A 16,341-nucleotide genomic window follows, 5' to 3' on the forward strand; every position below is an offset into this window, starting at 1 on the left:
CAACAGTACCGTGCATAACAGATTATCTCCCCACAGGAATGGGGGGTGACTCGCCTGACCTTTGAGTATGACTCCGAACCCTTTGGGAAAGAACGGGATGCGGCCATTATGAAGATGGCCAAGGAGGCTGGTGTGGAGGTGGTGACTGAGAACTCTCATACCCTCTATGACCTGGACAGGTAAGACGTGGGGGTTCTTAGGAGGTTGCCTGTAGTTAGAATTGGTGGTTTGGGCTCCTCTTAAGTGGAACTTCGGCCAGTTCCTCAAGAGGGCTACCTAGGTCATGAGGTATGGTGTTTTCTAGAAAGTGGACAAGAGTGGGCCAGAGTTGGGGGCTAAAGAAGTCACCAAGAGGCTACCCAATTTGAATAACAAAGAGGCTTGGTTAGGCCCAAGCTGTGAAAGCAGAGAGGACCTAACTCCACACAGGGTCTTCACAGATCTGTCATTGACTCGTTGAGCTTCTGCTCCCCTCACCTCTGCTGTGCTCCCAATATCCTAAGCTTGGCAGACCCCATCTGTCACTCCTGATTGCAGGTCGCTGCTCCCACAGACCTAGTTTCCAGCCCTAGGATCCTTCCTGGGTCTGCTCTGCCTATTTGGGTTTCCAGGCCATGCATTCTGATGCTGTTTGAGAGCTCTAGAGACCCCTGCAGGGTGCTGGTTAACCACAGCAGAGCCTTTTCCCCCAGTGGCCAGCCTCTGTGCTCTGTCCCCCTTCTCTACTGGAGATGTCACTCTGCTGCTGCTGCTGCTCCCTGCCCTCCTCCTCAACCAAGGGCTGGCTGCCAGGAAGCTCAGTCACACAGCTGTGCACGTGAGCCAAGCCCTCAGGAGGAGAGGCTTGGTGTGCAGCCCTTCCTCTGCCACGTGCCAGAGGAGGGACTGCAGAGGCAGCAGCCAGCTCCTGTCTGGGCTAACGGGGGACAGCCCAGGGAGAAATAGACTCACCCAGACAGGCAGGCCTTGCATAAGCTCCTCAGCCAGCAAGAGCACAAACCATCCAGATCTCCCCTTAGAGAAGCAGTGCAGTTCTCTTCTTCAGCCCTCATCCCTTTCTCCTTCTTGCTTGTGAAAAGCACTTGGCACACCGCAAAACTCTTTGTTGAGGCTGTTTCGCACGCTCCCAGGTGCTGACTCGGGGAGCATCAGCTGGCCTACACATCTCCGCTCTAGTAAACAAGGCTAGCAGGAGGGTGAGCCTCCAAGAAAGGAGCATGGCGCAGCCCTCACCACATAGCCTTCAGAGGCTCAGAATGGGGTGGAGAGAGGCCCTTGGTGTGGTCAAATAGGTACCCAGAAGGCCCATGGGGGATTTTCTGTCTGACTAGAGAGATACGGTCAGTCTCTGTCTCTAGGCGTCTCCACATGGACACCAGGGAACCTGGAATTGAATCCCAGCTCTGGCCCTGCCTTGCTCCATTACCTGAGGCACCTGTTCCAGCTCTTTGGGCTTCATTTTCCCTCTCGGTAAAATGGAGATTACAGCCTCCCCTGCTCCCTCCTTTCTACTCAGGGGTGGGACCGTGAGCTGATGAGGAGAGAGACCCTCAGAGCTTTTGAGTCTGTGCTTTTTTTTTGGGTGGTCAGGGACCCCAAAATAAAGGGCCTCAGGAGTGACTTTAGATATGCTTTGGGCTCCCCAGAATCATCGAACTGAATGGGCAGAAACCACCCCTTACCTACAAGCGCTTTCAGGCCATCATCAGCCGTATGGAGCTGCCCAAGAAGCCAGTGGGCGCTGTGACCAGCCAGCAGATGGAGAGCTGCAGGGCAGAGATCCAGGAGAACCATGATGACACCTACGGCGTGCCTTCCCTGGAGGAACTGGGTCCGTGTGCCTTCCTATGTGGGAAGTGGCTTTCCTGTTTCCTTCTTTGTCAAAATTAGAAAATACTGGCCTAGTGGGACATGCCTGTAATCTCAGAATCTTGGAGACAGAGGCAGGAGAAACAGCCAAGCTTGGGCTAAAAAAAAACAAAAATAAAACAAAACACAGAAAAAATGGCTGTTCAGCCTACCCCACCCCCATGACTAGTGAATTTCTGCCTGTGCCCTGCCAAATACTGGAGCCTCTTTGTGTAGTTCCTCTCTCCAACAATAGAGGCGCTGTCTGGTGCTTGTCAGTGGGCTTCTCCACTGGAATAACTAACCCTGTCTCTGGGCATCCAGCCTACCTTCCTTCCTCTCTCCTCTTGCCCAGACCATCTTCTGATCTGAATAAAGCTAGCCTTCTTTACTTTAAGGGTTTTCTCAGTCTCAGTAGCACCTAGTCTGTGGTTTGGGTTAAAGAACAGTTCAGTGTGAATAGTGGAAATTATCATTTTAATAATTGTAAATCACCTTAAAGGTGTTTACTGAGCTGTTTCTGAGGTGACCTGCAATGCTATGGCCTGCTGCTCCTTTTGTAGGCTTCCCCACAGAAGGACTTGGCCCAGCTGTCTGGCAAGGAGGAGAGACAGAAGCTCTGGCCCGCCTGGACAAGCACTTGGAACGAAAGGTATAGCCCTGTCCCTGAGCCACAGAACTGCAGTTGCACAGCAAGGGATGTGGGTCAGGTTTGTGTTAACCACTCTCTGAGTGGCTGACAACAGGAAACTGATGGCAACGTTGACAGCAGCTCCTGGTTAGAGGGCCCATCCCTGTGCTGGCAGCTGGCTTAAGTTCCTGATTGCACTATGTCCCTTCATCTGCCCAGCAGCCCCACAGGCAGGCATTAGGCTCCCCATCTGACAGATTACAAGGCTGGGCTTAGAGAGGTTGAGTAACCTGCCTAAGGTCATACCATTTCTAAGTAGTGTGGGGAGGCGGAGTTCCATGTGATCACAGTTTGTACTGGTTAACTTTCTTCTTTGGAGAGGATTCGCTACTGAAAGGGCATCCAACCAGGCTTGGTGCGTACCTGTAAATGTACCAGCATTGAAGAGGGCTGAGGCAGAAGGATTGCTTTAGGTTCCAGGCCAGAGTGGGCTATGGAGTGAGACTCTGCCTTAAAGGAACCAAATCATAGAGCTGTTCAGGTGGTAAAGCCCATAAGGTCAACTACTGGTGTCAGGTGGCCCCTCCCCATCTCTTTTTTTCCTCCACAGCTTTGCATTCCATTTGCTTAGACCCTGACAACATGTGGCCCACCTTCCTTGCGGTGGGAATTAGCAAGAAGTGAGAGTCTGAGGCCCAGAGGCACTACCTTACTGTGACCAGAGAAACAGACCAGTTTCCATGAACTGAGGACTTTCCCTTCCAAGCTCCCTGACCCTGCAGTCTCTCTGTAGTCTGGCCTTTAAAAGCACAGCCTTTTCTGTTCCACTAAAGTGGCAAAGTGTTTCACCAGCCGCTTGGTGATAGCAATGGAAAAAGGGCCCAAGGTGGCCTACTTAGGAAGGGTGCTTTCCCAGCCTCAGGAGTGCCCAGCCAGTACTCAAAGCTGTGCTGATAGCTTCCCTCCCTCCCTCAACTCAGCAGACTGAATATCCAGATTTTTCTCTCAGCTGAGGCTAGTACAAGTTCCTCCAGTCTGAAAGATGAAGGCCAGAGTCAGCAGCTGTGAAGGACCAACTTTCTTTGTCTACATCAAGAGCTCTGCCCAGGGCTGGGATGTAGCTTTGTGGTAGAGGGTTTCCCAGACATGCGCAAACCCTCATTCCATCCTAACACCAGATAAAAGGGAAAAACGAAACACCAAACCCAGAGATTTTTAGGCTGCTTGGAGACAGAGGTTTGGCCAGGAGCAGGCAAAAGGGAGTAGCAGGAGAAGCAAGAGTCACAGATGTCCAGCGCTAACCTGTGGCCTAATGAATTCTCATTTTTATTACCTTAATTTTTTTTTTTATAGAGGATTACCCCCTCAAATCACCAAATCAGGAGCCATTTTCCACACACCCCTGGATGCTACCCTGTCCTCCACTCACTGGGCAAACCACAGGTGTTGGATTGAAGAAATTAACCTTTTTAGTTCTTCAAATCTGAAGGGAGCAGCCATTTATGTTGGGATGCGTTAGGAGCTACAAAAACTGATGACTAGGACTGACAGGTTCCAGACACACATTGTTCAGTTGCAGATGGCCTAACAGTTAGGAAAGCAGCAAGTCAGAGGGTTGCCAGGAGCAAAGAGCATCAAGATTAATTATCAATCAAGTGTTGCACTTGCAACTGGCTTTTGAAAGGCCAGTTTGAAAGGAGGAGTTTTTAAAACCAATATACCAGGAGTCTAAGGTGTAGCTTTTGAGCATAGCTAGATCCAGTTGTCCCAAGAATGTTGGAGCAGACATCCTTCCTCCCTTAGCTTCACTCCTCTGTGTGAGACCACTCTCAGGGCAGCTTCCCTTAGCAGTGGTGAAGTTAGTCTGCACAGCCTCTCTTCTGTCTGTTTAGAGGAAGGGGCTTGCCTCTTTTTCAAGAGCTTCAGTAAAAGTCCAAAGAAATATTTTCACTGGTCATGTGCTCTTCCCTGGCTTGGTCATTGTGGTCAGGGATGCAGTGTGTTCCATGACCACATTTATATCCTGAGCCCACTTGGAAAGTCAGAGGCAACCTTAGCTCTGCCTTGCCCAATAGAACTGAGATGAGAGAAGGCAGGTGCTCCATTAAAACACTTGATGCACTACCAAAAAGGGCGCCACATTATATGCTCTGTACCTCTGGGGATCTCTGTAATGACATTCTTTTTTGTTTTTTTTCAAGACAAGGTTTCTCTGTGTGTCCGTATCTGTCCTGGAATTCACTCTGTAGACCAGACTGGCCTCGAATTCATAGAGATCTGCCTGCTTCTGCCTCCCTGAGTGCTAAGATTAAAGGTGTATACAGCCACTACCTGGCATGTAATGACATTCTGATTCTTAAAATACATATATTAATTTTACTTTTTTTAAAAAAATTATTTATTATGTATACAGTGCAGGGCATTAGATCTCATTCTGGATGGTTGTGAGCCACCATGTGGTTACTGGGAATTGAACTCAGGACCTCTGAAAGAGCAGACAGCACTCTTAACCACTGAGCCACCTCTCCAGCCCCCTAATTTTACTTTTATATGTCTGTTTTGCCAATACATATGTATGTGCATCCCATGTATGCCTGGTGCCCACAGAGGTCAGAAGAGGGCATTAGATCCCCTGGAACTGGAGTTACAGACAGCTGTGGGCTATCATGTGGGTTCTGGGTCCTCTGAAAGAGTAGCAAGTGCTTTTAAATGCTGAGCCGCTCCAGTATTCTGTTTATTAAATGGAAAAAGGATAGTAGAATTAGAGTGCCACCATTTTGCAGCTTCAGTGATGACATCATGTGTGCCCCTACTGTAGACTTTGCAAAGGACCACACCCAAGTTCAGTCCAGTCTCCAGTACCAGTCAACTTACACGTCAGACACAGGACAGAGGGATGTGTCAGACTGAGTGTGCAAGCAGCAGAATCCAGACAAGTGCAGCGCCTGAGTCCGTCCACAGAAACATTAAAAGGGAAAGGAGGGTGGCAGAGAGTATGTGCCTAAAAGAGACTTTGATGTGGATGCTTCTTAAATGGCCAAGACGTTAGGGGCAGGGGCAGACAAGCAGGTACTTAAGAATCCAAGAATAGTTGTGGAAAAATAAAGCTGCTCCAAACACACTTTGCACAAGTAGAAAAATGTAAACATCTCAGGGCTGATGTCACTAGGGAGGGAGGGAGGAGGCTGGTGAGGGCTGAGCACAGAGCCCAACTTCCTGGGTGACTAGCAAGGCCCTGTTTCCACAATTTACTTGGATGTTTGCTTTAGAAGAATTTACAAAGCCACACACTTGTGTGGGTTTCTCTGTCTGTGTTTCATTTAAAATAAAAAGATTGGGGACTGAAGAGATGGTTTGGGCGTAGCAGTGTTTGTTTCACAAGCAGAAGGACTGAGTTCAGATATCAGGGCCTACACACACAGCTGGTCATGTAGTTCAGTGTGATCTCACACACCTGTGACTCCAGTTACAGGAAAGACTACTAAGTCTGTCTAGTCACCAACTTAGCCCCTCCCCAAAAACACAAAAGTGAGCTCCAAGTTCAGTAAGAGTATGTCTCAAGGATATAAGTCAGGAAGCAAGAGAGGAAGACACCCAGTGTCCCCCTGGCCTCCATACCCTGCACACATGTACCCACGTTCGTACATATACAGGTACACATAGAAAAAATAAAATGGTTTTTTTTTGAAGATTTATTTATTGATTATGTATACAGTGTTCTTGCCTACATGTACACCTGCACACCAGAAGAGGGCCCCAGATCTCATTATAGATGGGTGTGAGCCACCATGTGGTTGCTGGGAATTGAACTCAGGACCTTTGAAAGAGCAGCCAGTGCTCTTAACCTATGAGCCATCTCTCTAGCCCAAAATAAAATGTTTATAAAGGTTGAAACTGCAGGATCAGGGGACAGGGGAAACAAGGAGATATGCTGGCAGAAGCATCTTTAAGAGACACTTAAGCAACCAAGTGAAAGTGCAGGGGGAAGATAGGCACCAGGCAAGGACCACGGCCACCAAGGCTGATAACCACCAAGTGTTTGAGAAACAGTGGCAGGGAGAGGCCAGATAGGTGTGGGCTGCCTCTGAGCTATGTGGCCTTCTCAGTCTGCTGGGCAGCCGAGGCCGTCCATTCCCGGTGTGGACAGTGCACAGGAGGAGCTTGTCCTCATAGTCCAGCCTAGATTTTATCTCACCAGTAGTGGGTGGAAAGAACATTTGAGAATGTTGGGTGGAAGATTCAGGACATGAGGAAGGGGAGGGGTGATGGCTACGTCTGTCCTTGGCTAGTGAGGTGGATAAAGTTGCTTTTTTTTAATTAATTAATTTATTATTGTATATACAGTATTTCACCTGAATGTCAGAAGAGGGCATAAGATCACATAGGTGGATGTGAGCCACCGTGTGGTTGCTGGGAATTGAACTCAGGACCTCTGGAAGAGTAGACAGTGCTCTTAACCACTGCGCCATCTCTCCAGCCCAAAGTTGCTTTCTTTTTGAGGAGTTCAGCACAAGTATGAGCTTAAGGAAAAGAGCAGGTTATACACGAGGCAGCCGGGTAGATCTAGCTGGGCTGCGGCTATGAATGTGGAGAGTGCCTGCCAAAAGATGGGCCTAGGGCAAAGGCAGAGCCCAGGCTATAACATTAAGGGATGGAGAAGAGAGAACTTACAGAGTACCTGGAGCAGTGGTTCTCAGCCCTCCTAATGCTGCGGCCCTTTAATATCGTTCCTCAGGATTGTCACCCCAACCATAAAATTATTGTGTTATTACTTCATAACTGTAATTTTGCTACTGTTATGAATCATAATGTAAATATCTGATATACAGGATATCTGATATATGACCTTTCTGTGAAAGCGTTGTTCCACACCCACACCCCCCCCAAATGGGTTATGACCCACAGGTTGAGAATCACTGACCTAGAGTGACTAGCAGCTAGCCAGGTGGACCACATGGAGAGGTCAGGAGAGACCTATGGATTGCAAGCAGAGATGGGGAGTGAGCAGCAAGGTTTGATACTGGTGAGATTGCCCAGAATACAAGGACAGCAGTGCCCGAGGACTCTGGAGTGGAAGTGACTGGAGGCTAGGTACCAGCAAAGTCAGACAGCAAGGCTTAGGCTGCAAAGTGGAGGTGGGAGTCCGGTGGGAGTCAGGTGGGAGTCAGGTGGGAGTCAGGTGGGAGTCAGGTGGGAGTCAGGTGGCGGAGGCGGCTTGGTTATGGAGGGCAGAGCCTAGTGCAAGAGGCCCACTGGCTATCACAGGTCCTTTGTCGTGTTGGTTACTTGGTTTGCAGAGGAGAAATAAGATCATTATTTCATATTTTTGATATGGAAATTATAGGGGAGAGTGTCAGATCCCTAAGACACTGGGACAAGTCTCACTCAGTACCTGTGGTTCCTCCCAGCACTTCTCACCCCACTCTCTACCCTAAACCCTCCAGGCCTGGGGCTGGGCTTTTCTTCCCGCACCTTCTGATTCCTATATAATCCAGCCATTTTAGCTATGTGCTCTAGTGGCCTCTTGGTTCTCAATAACTCTCTTGATCCACTTGTCCCTCTCCCCTCCCCTTCTTTCCCCTCTTCTCCTCTCCCCTTCCCGCCTCTCCTTCTTTATCTTTGCCCCATCCCCATGGCCCTGTTTAGTCTGGATTCTTCCAGACGCCTCTGATTGAACTTTCCCTCATATCTACAATAGTATCCTTCTCTTCAACCATACTTTGCAACAGCCATGTCCTCATTTTTTCCCCCCCACAGAGGAAGAGGGTGCAGGAAAGCTTGTCAGTGATATTGAATGAGAATTAAGGTGTTTCCCCACCTGGCTGGGGAAGGGTGAGGTTTTTCATAAGCTGCTCTTGCCTGCTTGCTACAGGAAGGAAGGGCACCTCAAGGCTGAATGGGAGGTATTGGAGTGGGCAGGAAGGAAAGGTGTTAGGGACAGAGCTAGTAGCGTGGAGACTGGAGTTTACAGTGAGACTCCCAGGCTCTCTGCAGCCTGTCTCCTACCAGGACACCGACCCCAAGAGGCACAGAAGCATTTTGAGGCCAATTACTCTGTGTAGAAGATGATAACCATCATAGATATTCCGAGTATTGTGAAGGTCTAGTGAGAATCCTCCTCAGAATGGTGTATCTGGAAAGCAGAGCAGTGTGCCAGGGGCTGTGGATGAGGAAAACAAGACCAACAATGTAAGACAAGAAGCCACAGAAATGAGTGGCTTTGTTGGTCTCCGGAAGTGGGTTGGGAGTTTTCTATTTTCCTGGCCATTTAACAATGCTGAGAAGTCCCTGGGTGTCCTAGACTGCAGTGGCAACCTCAGGCTTCTGGTGACTAGAGCAGGGACTGAGCTAGGAGGATTATTTTCTGTAAAGCATATGCCTTACCCCTTCTATGTAATTACACAGTTTGTTCCATGTTCTCAGCATTCTTTCCTACTTCATTTAATCCCTAGAGATGGGGAATGCCTTTGTTGAATAGTTGAGGAGCTGAATAAGTCATTCACAGTCACCCACAGATTGAACACTGAAGTCAGGGCAAGAACATGGTCCCCAAGCAGGAGAGTGGAATGCAATGTTCAGGGCCTGGCTCTAGGACCTTGGTTTTTTTGGCCTTGGGTAAAGAATCAACATTTCTTCTGTCACCTGTCTTCTGTAGGCCTGGGTTGCCAACTATGAGAGACCTCGGATGAACGCCAATTCCTTGCTTGCCAGCCCCACAGGCCTCAGCCCCTACCTGCGCTTTGGATGCCTCTCCTGCCGCCTCTTCTACTACCGCCTGTGGGACTTGTACAAGAAGGTGAGGTGCAGGGAGCATGCACAGATACCCCCAGGCACAACACGTGTTGCCAGTCATCCCAGAAAGGGCCCTTCTTACTGGCTTTGGGGCTGGTCTTCAAAAGTCCTGAAGACACTCAATTCAGAGAAACCAGAGATGGTTGGTTTCCAAGAGGTGACAGCTGTGTAGAACTGGGTCACTGATGTGAGTGAACCTAGATTCTCCTATAGTTTTGAAGATGAGACAGAAAAGCTGACCTCAGAGGCTTCTGAGGTGGCACATTCACTAGCAGCTGATAAGTAAAGGCTTGGGATCTCAGTATGGGACATGAGCAGTGAGGCCAGAGGCAATCCTAAGCAAAAAGGCACAGCTGCCCTCACTGGAGCTGGGACCGGAGTTTAAAGGGAAGTCCAGGGGTGGCCTAGAAGGGCTGCGAACAGGACTGACCTGCAGCCTGGAGGCTCTGTTAAAGCGTTCCACAGAGAGGCTCCTTAGGCCATACTGTGCCTTTGGTTTTTAGTGTTGCTTTCCGCAGCCCAGCAGTATCAGTTTCACGGAATGGGGTGGCTTTGGTAGTTTGGTGGATAGTTTATCAGGGGAGGTCATCGTTTGTGTAGATCTAATCCTTTTATGCTCTGGGACTGTTGCTTATACATTATTTAACTAAAATCCAGACTTGATACTTCTTAATTTTTTATACAGTATATTCTGATTATAGTTTGCTATCATCCCAGTCCTAGATCCTCCCTACTTCCTCACCAACTCAAATCTACACCCTTTTTTTCCTGTCTTGTTAGAATATAAACAGGCATCTTAAAAAAAGAAGAAGAAGAAAAAGAGAAGAAAAATAAACATGAATTGGACAAAACTAATGAACAGGGAAAAAAAAAGAGCCAAAGAAAAAGCCCAAGAAACACATATAAACACAAAGACACATATTTTTGCACACATGGAAATTCCATAAAAGCACAAAACCAGAAACCATAATGTATGAGTAAAAGACCTGTAAAGTTTAAAAGAAAGAAAAAAAGAAAGTGCTGAGCCAAAGTATTAATGAGATCCAGACAAAAAACAAAACAAACAACAAAAGACCTCCAAAAACAGCACTGAGCTTGTTCTGTGTTCACTGCCGACTGCTGGCATGGGCTCTGCCCTTAAGTGCACTTTGTATACCCAATAAGACTGCACTGGAGAAAATTAATTTCCCTTTGTGAGCAGTTATCAGTTGGAGACAGCTTCTGGGTTGGTGATGGGGGCTCATGTCCGCTCCCTCTCACAGCTTTAGAGCTATGCACCTGTGTAGCCGCCACATCTCTGTGAGGTCACAGTGCTTCAGTCCTCGGCATCTAGAAGAGCTTTTTCTGTGGTGTCTTCCATGCCCACTGGCTCTTACAGTCTTCCCACCTCCTGTTCCAGAGAGTTCCCTGAGCCCAGAGGGGAGAGATTTAATAGAGACATTTCATTTAAGACTGAGTAGTATTCTGAGGTGTCTCACTCTCTGCACTTGGTGCAGTTGTGGGTCTTCATATTTGAGTCCACCTACTGCAACAGGAAGCTTCTCTAATGATGGCTGAGCAACAGAATCTATGAGTCTGTGAACAGAATGTCTTTAGGAGTCATTTGATTGCTACATTCCTTTAGCAGAACAGTAGCATTTAATTTTCCCATTAATCCAAGGCCTCGTTAAGTCTCAGATTCTTGGCCACATGAGCAGTGTCAGGAATGGGTTCCATCTCCTGGAGTGGGTCTTAAATTCAGTTACATAGTGATTGGTTATTCCCACAACTTTTGTGCCAGTATTATGCCAGTATATACTGCAGGCAGGTCACCATTGTAGATCAAAGTGGTTGCAACTGGGTTGCTGTTTATCCTTTTCCTCTGGCAGCCCACAGAGTATGTCCTAGTACTATGAACTAGGTAGTAAGGGTGAAGGCTCTAGGTAGATACCAACTCAACTCCTCTGGGTTCAATGAGTTATTTAGTGTTCAGACTTGCCATTCAAAAAATATTTATTATTATGTATATAGTATTCTGCCTGCATATACAACTGCAAGTCAGAAGAGGTTGCTGGGAATTGAACTCAGGACCTTTGGAAGAGCAGGCAGTGCTCTTAAGCTCTGAGCCATCTCTCTAGCCCCTCCCTCCCTCTTTTCTTTCCTTCCTTCCTTTCCTTTTTTTTTTCCTAAGCAGACTTGACATTTTTAAATTGCTAATTCTGTGTAAAATCCCTTCAGCTTTCCAGAAGGCAGAGCCACAGAATCCTGAGTAGTCTTGAAGAGTTCCATAGTGTCATTCCCCCACCCCTAGCCTCGGAAGCCATCCTTGGTGCTCAGGGCAGGGCCTGCATGTTGTACACTGTCAACTGTGAGTCTAGTTCCTCTGCACATCCAGGGGATTTGGAGCCATGGCTCCAGCTTGGGAGACACTCCAGGTTGCCCTGCACAGGAGACGTGAGCGTCACAGTGTGAAGAACCAGGCAAGTACTCACCTCTGTGTGCTCTGCCCACCCCGCAGGTGAAGAGGAACAGCACACCCCCCCTCTCCTTATTTGGACAACTCCTGTGGCGAGAGTTCTTCTACACAGCGGCCACCAACAACCCCAGGTTTGACCGAATGGAGGGGAACCCCATCTGCATCCAGATCCCCTGGGACCGCAACCCTGAAGCCCTGGCTAAGTGGGCCGAGGGCAAGACAGGCTTCCCTTGGATTGACGCCATCATGACCCAACTGAGGCAGGAGGGCTGGATCCACCACCTGGCCCGGCACGCCGTGGCCTGCTTCCTCACCCGCGGGGACCTCTGGGTCAGCTGGGAGAGCGGGGTCCGGGTGAGTGCAAGCTGGCCTGTACCCTGTGACCTAGCCAAAGGCAGTTCCTTCTAGGCTGGGGGCTGGGGTGGGATCCCTGGGTTCAGGAGATCCCTTCCACCACCTCTGGGCCCTCAACAGAAAGGCTTTGGCTCCTTGGGGTATACAGTATTACAAACTTGGAAAGAGCCAGAGCATCAGGTCTCCAAGGTGGCTGGTTGTCCCCCATCTAGGTATTTGATGAGCTGCTCCTGGATGCAGATTTCAGCGTGAATGCGGGCAGCTGGATGTGGCTGTCCTGCAGTGCTTTCTTCCAACAGTTCTTCCACTGTTACTGCCCTGTGGGCTTTGGCCGACGCACGGACCCCAGTGGGGACTATATTCGGTAAGGATGTAGGCCAGACTCTGGCTCTGGACCACTTTGGCCTCCTCATCTGAAATACCCTAGGCCCTTTGAACACCAGCCACAGTGTGCTGACACATTACCTTGTGTGTGTTTCAGGAGATACCTGCCCAAATTGAAAGGGTTCCCTTCTCGCTACATCTATGAGCCCTGGAATGCCCCTGAGTCAGTTCAGAAGGCTGCCAAGTGCATCATTGGTGTGGACTACCCAAGGCCCATCGTCAACCATGCAGAGACTAGTCGGCTCAACATTGAGCGCATGAAGCAAATCTACCAGCAGCTGTCACGATACCGGGGACTCTGTAAGGAGCACCTACCCTCACTGGGATCTCACTCACCCAGGGGAGGACTTAACCTGAAGGCTTTTTCTGGTGTTTGCTGGCCCCAGGCTGGGAAAGACACTGCAGGCTGGGCCAGATTGAGCTCTTTGAGCATCTGTGGGGTGTTGGGAAAAGGCAGAGGCCGTGTCCTGGTCCTGCCCTCCTGACTGCTTTGTTTCTCATGACCGCACAGCCCTCTTAATCTTACGTACGTTCTGACTACCCCTTGCTTTACCCCCCAGGTCTGCTGGCATCTGTCCCTTCCTGTGTGGAAGACCTCAGTCACCCTGTTGCAGAGCCGGGTTCTAGCCAGGCTGGTAGCATTAGCAACACGGGTAAGTAGTTACAGTGATCTCTGGCTTCCCTGGCCTCCTGTAGTCTATGCCACCACTGGCTCAGTCACTCAGGGCTGAGGCCAAAATGAGCATCTGCCTGGTGAAGCTTATATTCCACCCAAAGAACACTGTAAGGCCGGCAGATAATAGCATCCATTAACAATTTTTGGAGGGAAGTAGCATTGAGTGGCTTGATGTGGGGTTAGGGCTTCCTCAGGGCCACTTCAATAGGAACATCCAAGGGGCACTTCTCTAAGCACTGTTTAGCCTCGTCCTGACAAGAACCTTAAGATGTCTTTAGGTCTAGATGTATGTTTTAAGTTGATAGAGATGAGGTATGATAGATGCCTCACTGAGATAGGAAAACGTTTTCTTCAAGGTTGCCAAATACAAACAGCCAAAACACTATGACTATAACATGAATATAATTCCTGATTGTTCTGTGGGTCTTCTTGTTGTATGTAGTTTATTTTATGTATGTGTAATAATATAAATGTATAAGTAAAAATATAATACTTAAAAAAAAAAAAAGGAACCAGGAAAGGAAATAGCAAGAAAAGCCCCAGAAGCAAGAGAAAGCAGAACGCTCTCTAGGAACAGAAGGGATCCAGAGCCAGGGACAAGCCACGCAGAGCAACTTCGGCTCAAGTCGCCTTGCACTGAAGGGAGTCCGCAGGTCAGGGCAAGGTCCCATTGAGGTTTTTGAAGTCCACTGCCTGCCACATAAACGGTGAACGGTGAGGAACAGGGTGAGGACGGGGAGAGAGGAACAAGGTGTGGCAGGGGCCGAGACAGGAGAAGCAGCAGGTGAGAGCAAGGGTGCTGGCCAGCCTGGGAATGCTCCATCGCCAGGATTTTCCCAGGTCTGCAAAGGGAAAGCCTCACCTTCAGAGCAAGGACAGCAAATATGCCAGATCAGCCTCTGGCTTCGAGCCAGAGACATGAGGACCATGCTACCAGCAGGCCAAGCCGTGCCCTCCTCACCCAGCCTCAAGTGAGGTCACTGCTGAAAAGGAGGCCAGGGCAGGGCTCCCTGTCCCCAAAGAGCAGTTGTACAGTGTGAGACCATTATGGTATGTACCTGTGACAGGTCTCTGTGCCTCTTCACAGGCCCCAGACCACTATCTAGTGGCCCAGCTTCCCCCAAACGCAAACTGGAAGCAGCTGAGGAACCTCCTGGTGAAGAGCTCAGCAAGCGTGCTAGGGTGACAGAGATGCCTGCCCAAGAGCCACCAAGCAAGGACACCTGAGGGTGAGTCCTTGCAGGGGGAGGTGGGTCGTGGTTTTGAAAGCTGTTGCTTGCCAGCTGGAGATTCAAATGGCAAACCAGATTAAAGCCTGATGGGGAAGGGGGTTAGAATTTCAGTTCAAAATTCCATCATTCTGGCTTCATACTTTCTAAACCAGAGGTTCTCTGCCTTCTTGATGCTGTGACCCTTTAATACAGCTTCTCAGATGTGGTGACCCCCAACCATAAAATTACTTTCATTGCTACTTCATAAATATAAGTTTACTTCTGTTCTGAATTACAATGTAAATATCTAGTATGCAGAGTATCAGATGTGCAGCCTTCATATGGGCCGTGACCCACAGGTTGAGAACCACTGCTCTAAACCTTTAGAGTGTTTGTTTATGACAGAGCCTCACTGTGTAACTGAGGCTAATCTTCAGTTTGTAGCAATCTTCCTGCCTCGTCTTCCTGAGTGCCAGAATTTCAGGTGTGAGCCACCATGTCCAGTTTACCTTCTAAAACTTAAAGAGAAAATGATTATTTTTTAAGAAAAGAACAATTTATTTTAGAAGAAGTTGAAGTCCTTTGTTTTCTGGCTAGGGTGAAGAAAAGTTTAGTTTTGTTCTCCTTGTTTACTTGTCCTTTCTGCCTCCTAACCTGAGTCAGATCTGAGACCCAGATGTGAGGCTGTGAAGTGGCAGATGGAAGGTGTGTTCTGGAGGCAGCCAGACCAGGGCAACACAGGAAGGGTTTAGCCCAGCCCAGGAAGGTGAAAGGGCCCAGCTATCCTTGTGCCTGTACTTACCAGGCCTCCCCTCTTCTCGCCAAGCCTGTAACTTTGCACATCCCGGTCAGTGCACATCTTTCTGTAATGTTGCTGAATCATTCAAAAAGGAAGGAAGAAAGGAAGACAGTCTTGCCTTGTTCCTCCTTCCCCAAGAAAGGTTTTTGTGCCAACACTGGAGAAATGTAGATTGCCATCCTCTCTCTCTCTCTCTCTCTCTCTCTCTCTCTCTCTCTCTCTCTCTCTCTCTCTTTCTCTCTTTGGGTTTTTTGTTGTTGTTGGGTTTTTTTGGGGGGGTTGTTTTTTTTTGAGACAGGGTTTCTCTGTGTACCCCTAGTTGTCCTGGAACTCTATTGTATTGTCTCTGACAGCTCTGTGGCTTGGGTGGGTTATCTAGGAAGTATAGATCATGGCAGATACCAGCAGTGTCCCAGTGTCCAGGCCTTACAGCCTGGGCCTAGCTCAGAAGTACTGGAGCACAGTGCCCCCTGCTGGGATGGGTATTGTTGGGGTTTTGTTTATTCATCCTGACCCTCCTGGAAGACTGTGAGACCAGGCAGAGGGGCCCCTTGAGGGAGTTCCTAGGAGAGAAGCCATCTGTGGAACAGGATGGTCAAACCAGCATCTAAAGGAAGAGTAAGCACTGGAGCAGCAACAGAGAGCCACATGGAAGGCCTGTGCCAAGTGACATCATCTGTGAAGAGGAGTGCCTTCAGTGCACTGTAGTCACCTAGTAAGGTCTGGGGGGTTGTTTTTCACAGCTTGTGCTCTGTATCTTCATTAGGTAGTTAAGCCAGACAAATTTCTTGAAGGTGAATAGGAACCAAGAGGTCAGAGGATGTGACAGGAGCAGATTTCTTTCTGAGACAGTAGGAACACCGTGTTTCTAGAAATCCCAAAAGGAAAGAGCACAGTGCCTCCTGTGTGCAGGCTGGGGCTCTAGGCCTCCAGACCCTCACCTGGTGTATTAGGCTTTCCAGAGGAACAGACCCTCCCGAACGTTCATGTTTACTAAAGAATGCAATGAATCCCATGATGGCCTTCTCCATACTGGGAGGCTAGCAGCCGAGGAACTGCACATTCTGCAAGGCTGGTGCTGCAGGCCAGAGGACTTCCTGGAGAGCCACTGGTCTTCAGTATGCATCAGAAGGTCAAAGGGGCTGGGTTCTGATGTTAGTGAAAAATGGCAGCAGCAGCGGGGTAGGTGCA

General features: G+C 48.9%; 1 protein-coding gene across 1 annotated transcript in view; it reads left to right on the forward strand.

The window, feature by feature from the left end:
* CRY2 (cryptochrome circadian regulator 2) overlaps positions 1 to 16,341 on the forward strand; it is a 32,074-nt gene that overhangs the window by 9,990 nt on the left and 5,743 nt on the right. Inside the window, exons 3-11 of the mRNA XM_084775949.1 lie at positions 37 to 179; positions 1,647 to 1,831; positions 2,412 to 2,500; positions 9,135 to 9,275; positions 11,769 to 12,080; positions 12,293 to 12,444; positions 12,562 to 12,764; positions 13,025 to 13,117; positions 14,228 to 14,369. Of these exons, the coding sequence (XP_084632075.1) occupies positions 37 to 179; positions 1,647 to 1,831; positions 2,412 to 2,500; positions 9,135 to 9,275; positions 11,769 to 12,080; positions 12,293 to 12,444; positions 12,562 to 12,764; positions 13,025 to 13,117; positions 14,228 to 14,367 (1,458 nt within the window). The 3' untranslated portion in view covers positions 14,368 to 14,369. The remainder of the gene's footprint in view (positions 1 to 36; positions 180 to 1,646; positions 1,832 to 2,411; positions 2,501 to 9,134; positions 9,276 to 11,768; positions 12,081 to 12,292; positions 12,445 to 12,561; positions 12,765 to 13,024; positions 13,118 to 14,227; positions 14,370 to 16,341) is intronic.

Source organism: Acomys minous, assembly GCF_964271855.1.
Source record: "Acomys minous genome assembly, chromosome: 3".
In the NCBI taxonomy this organism is placed as follows: Eukaryota; Metazoa; Chordata; class Mammalia; order Rodentia; family Muridae; genus Acomys; species Acomys minous.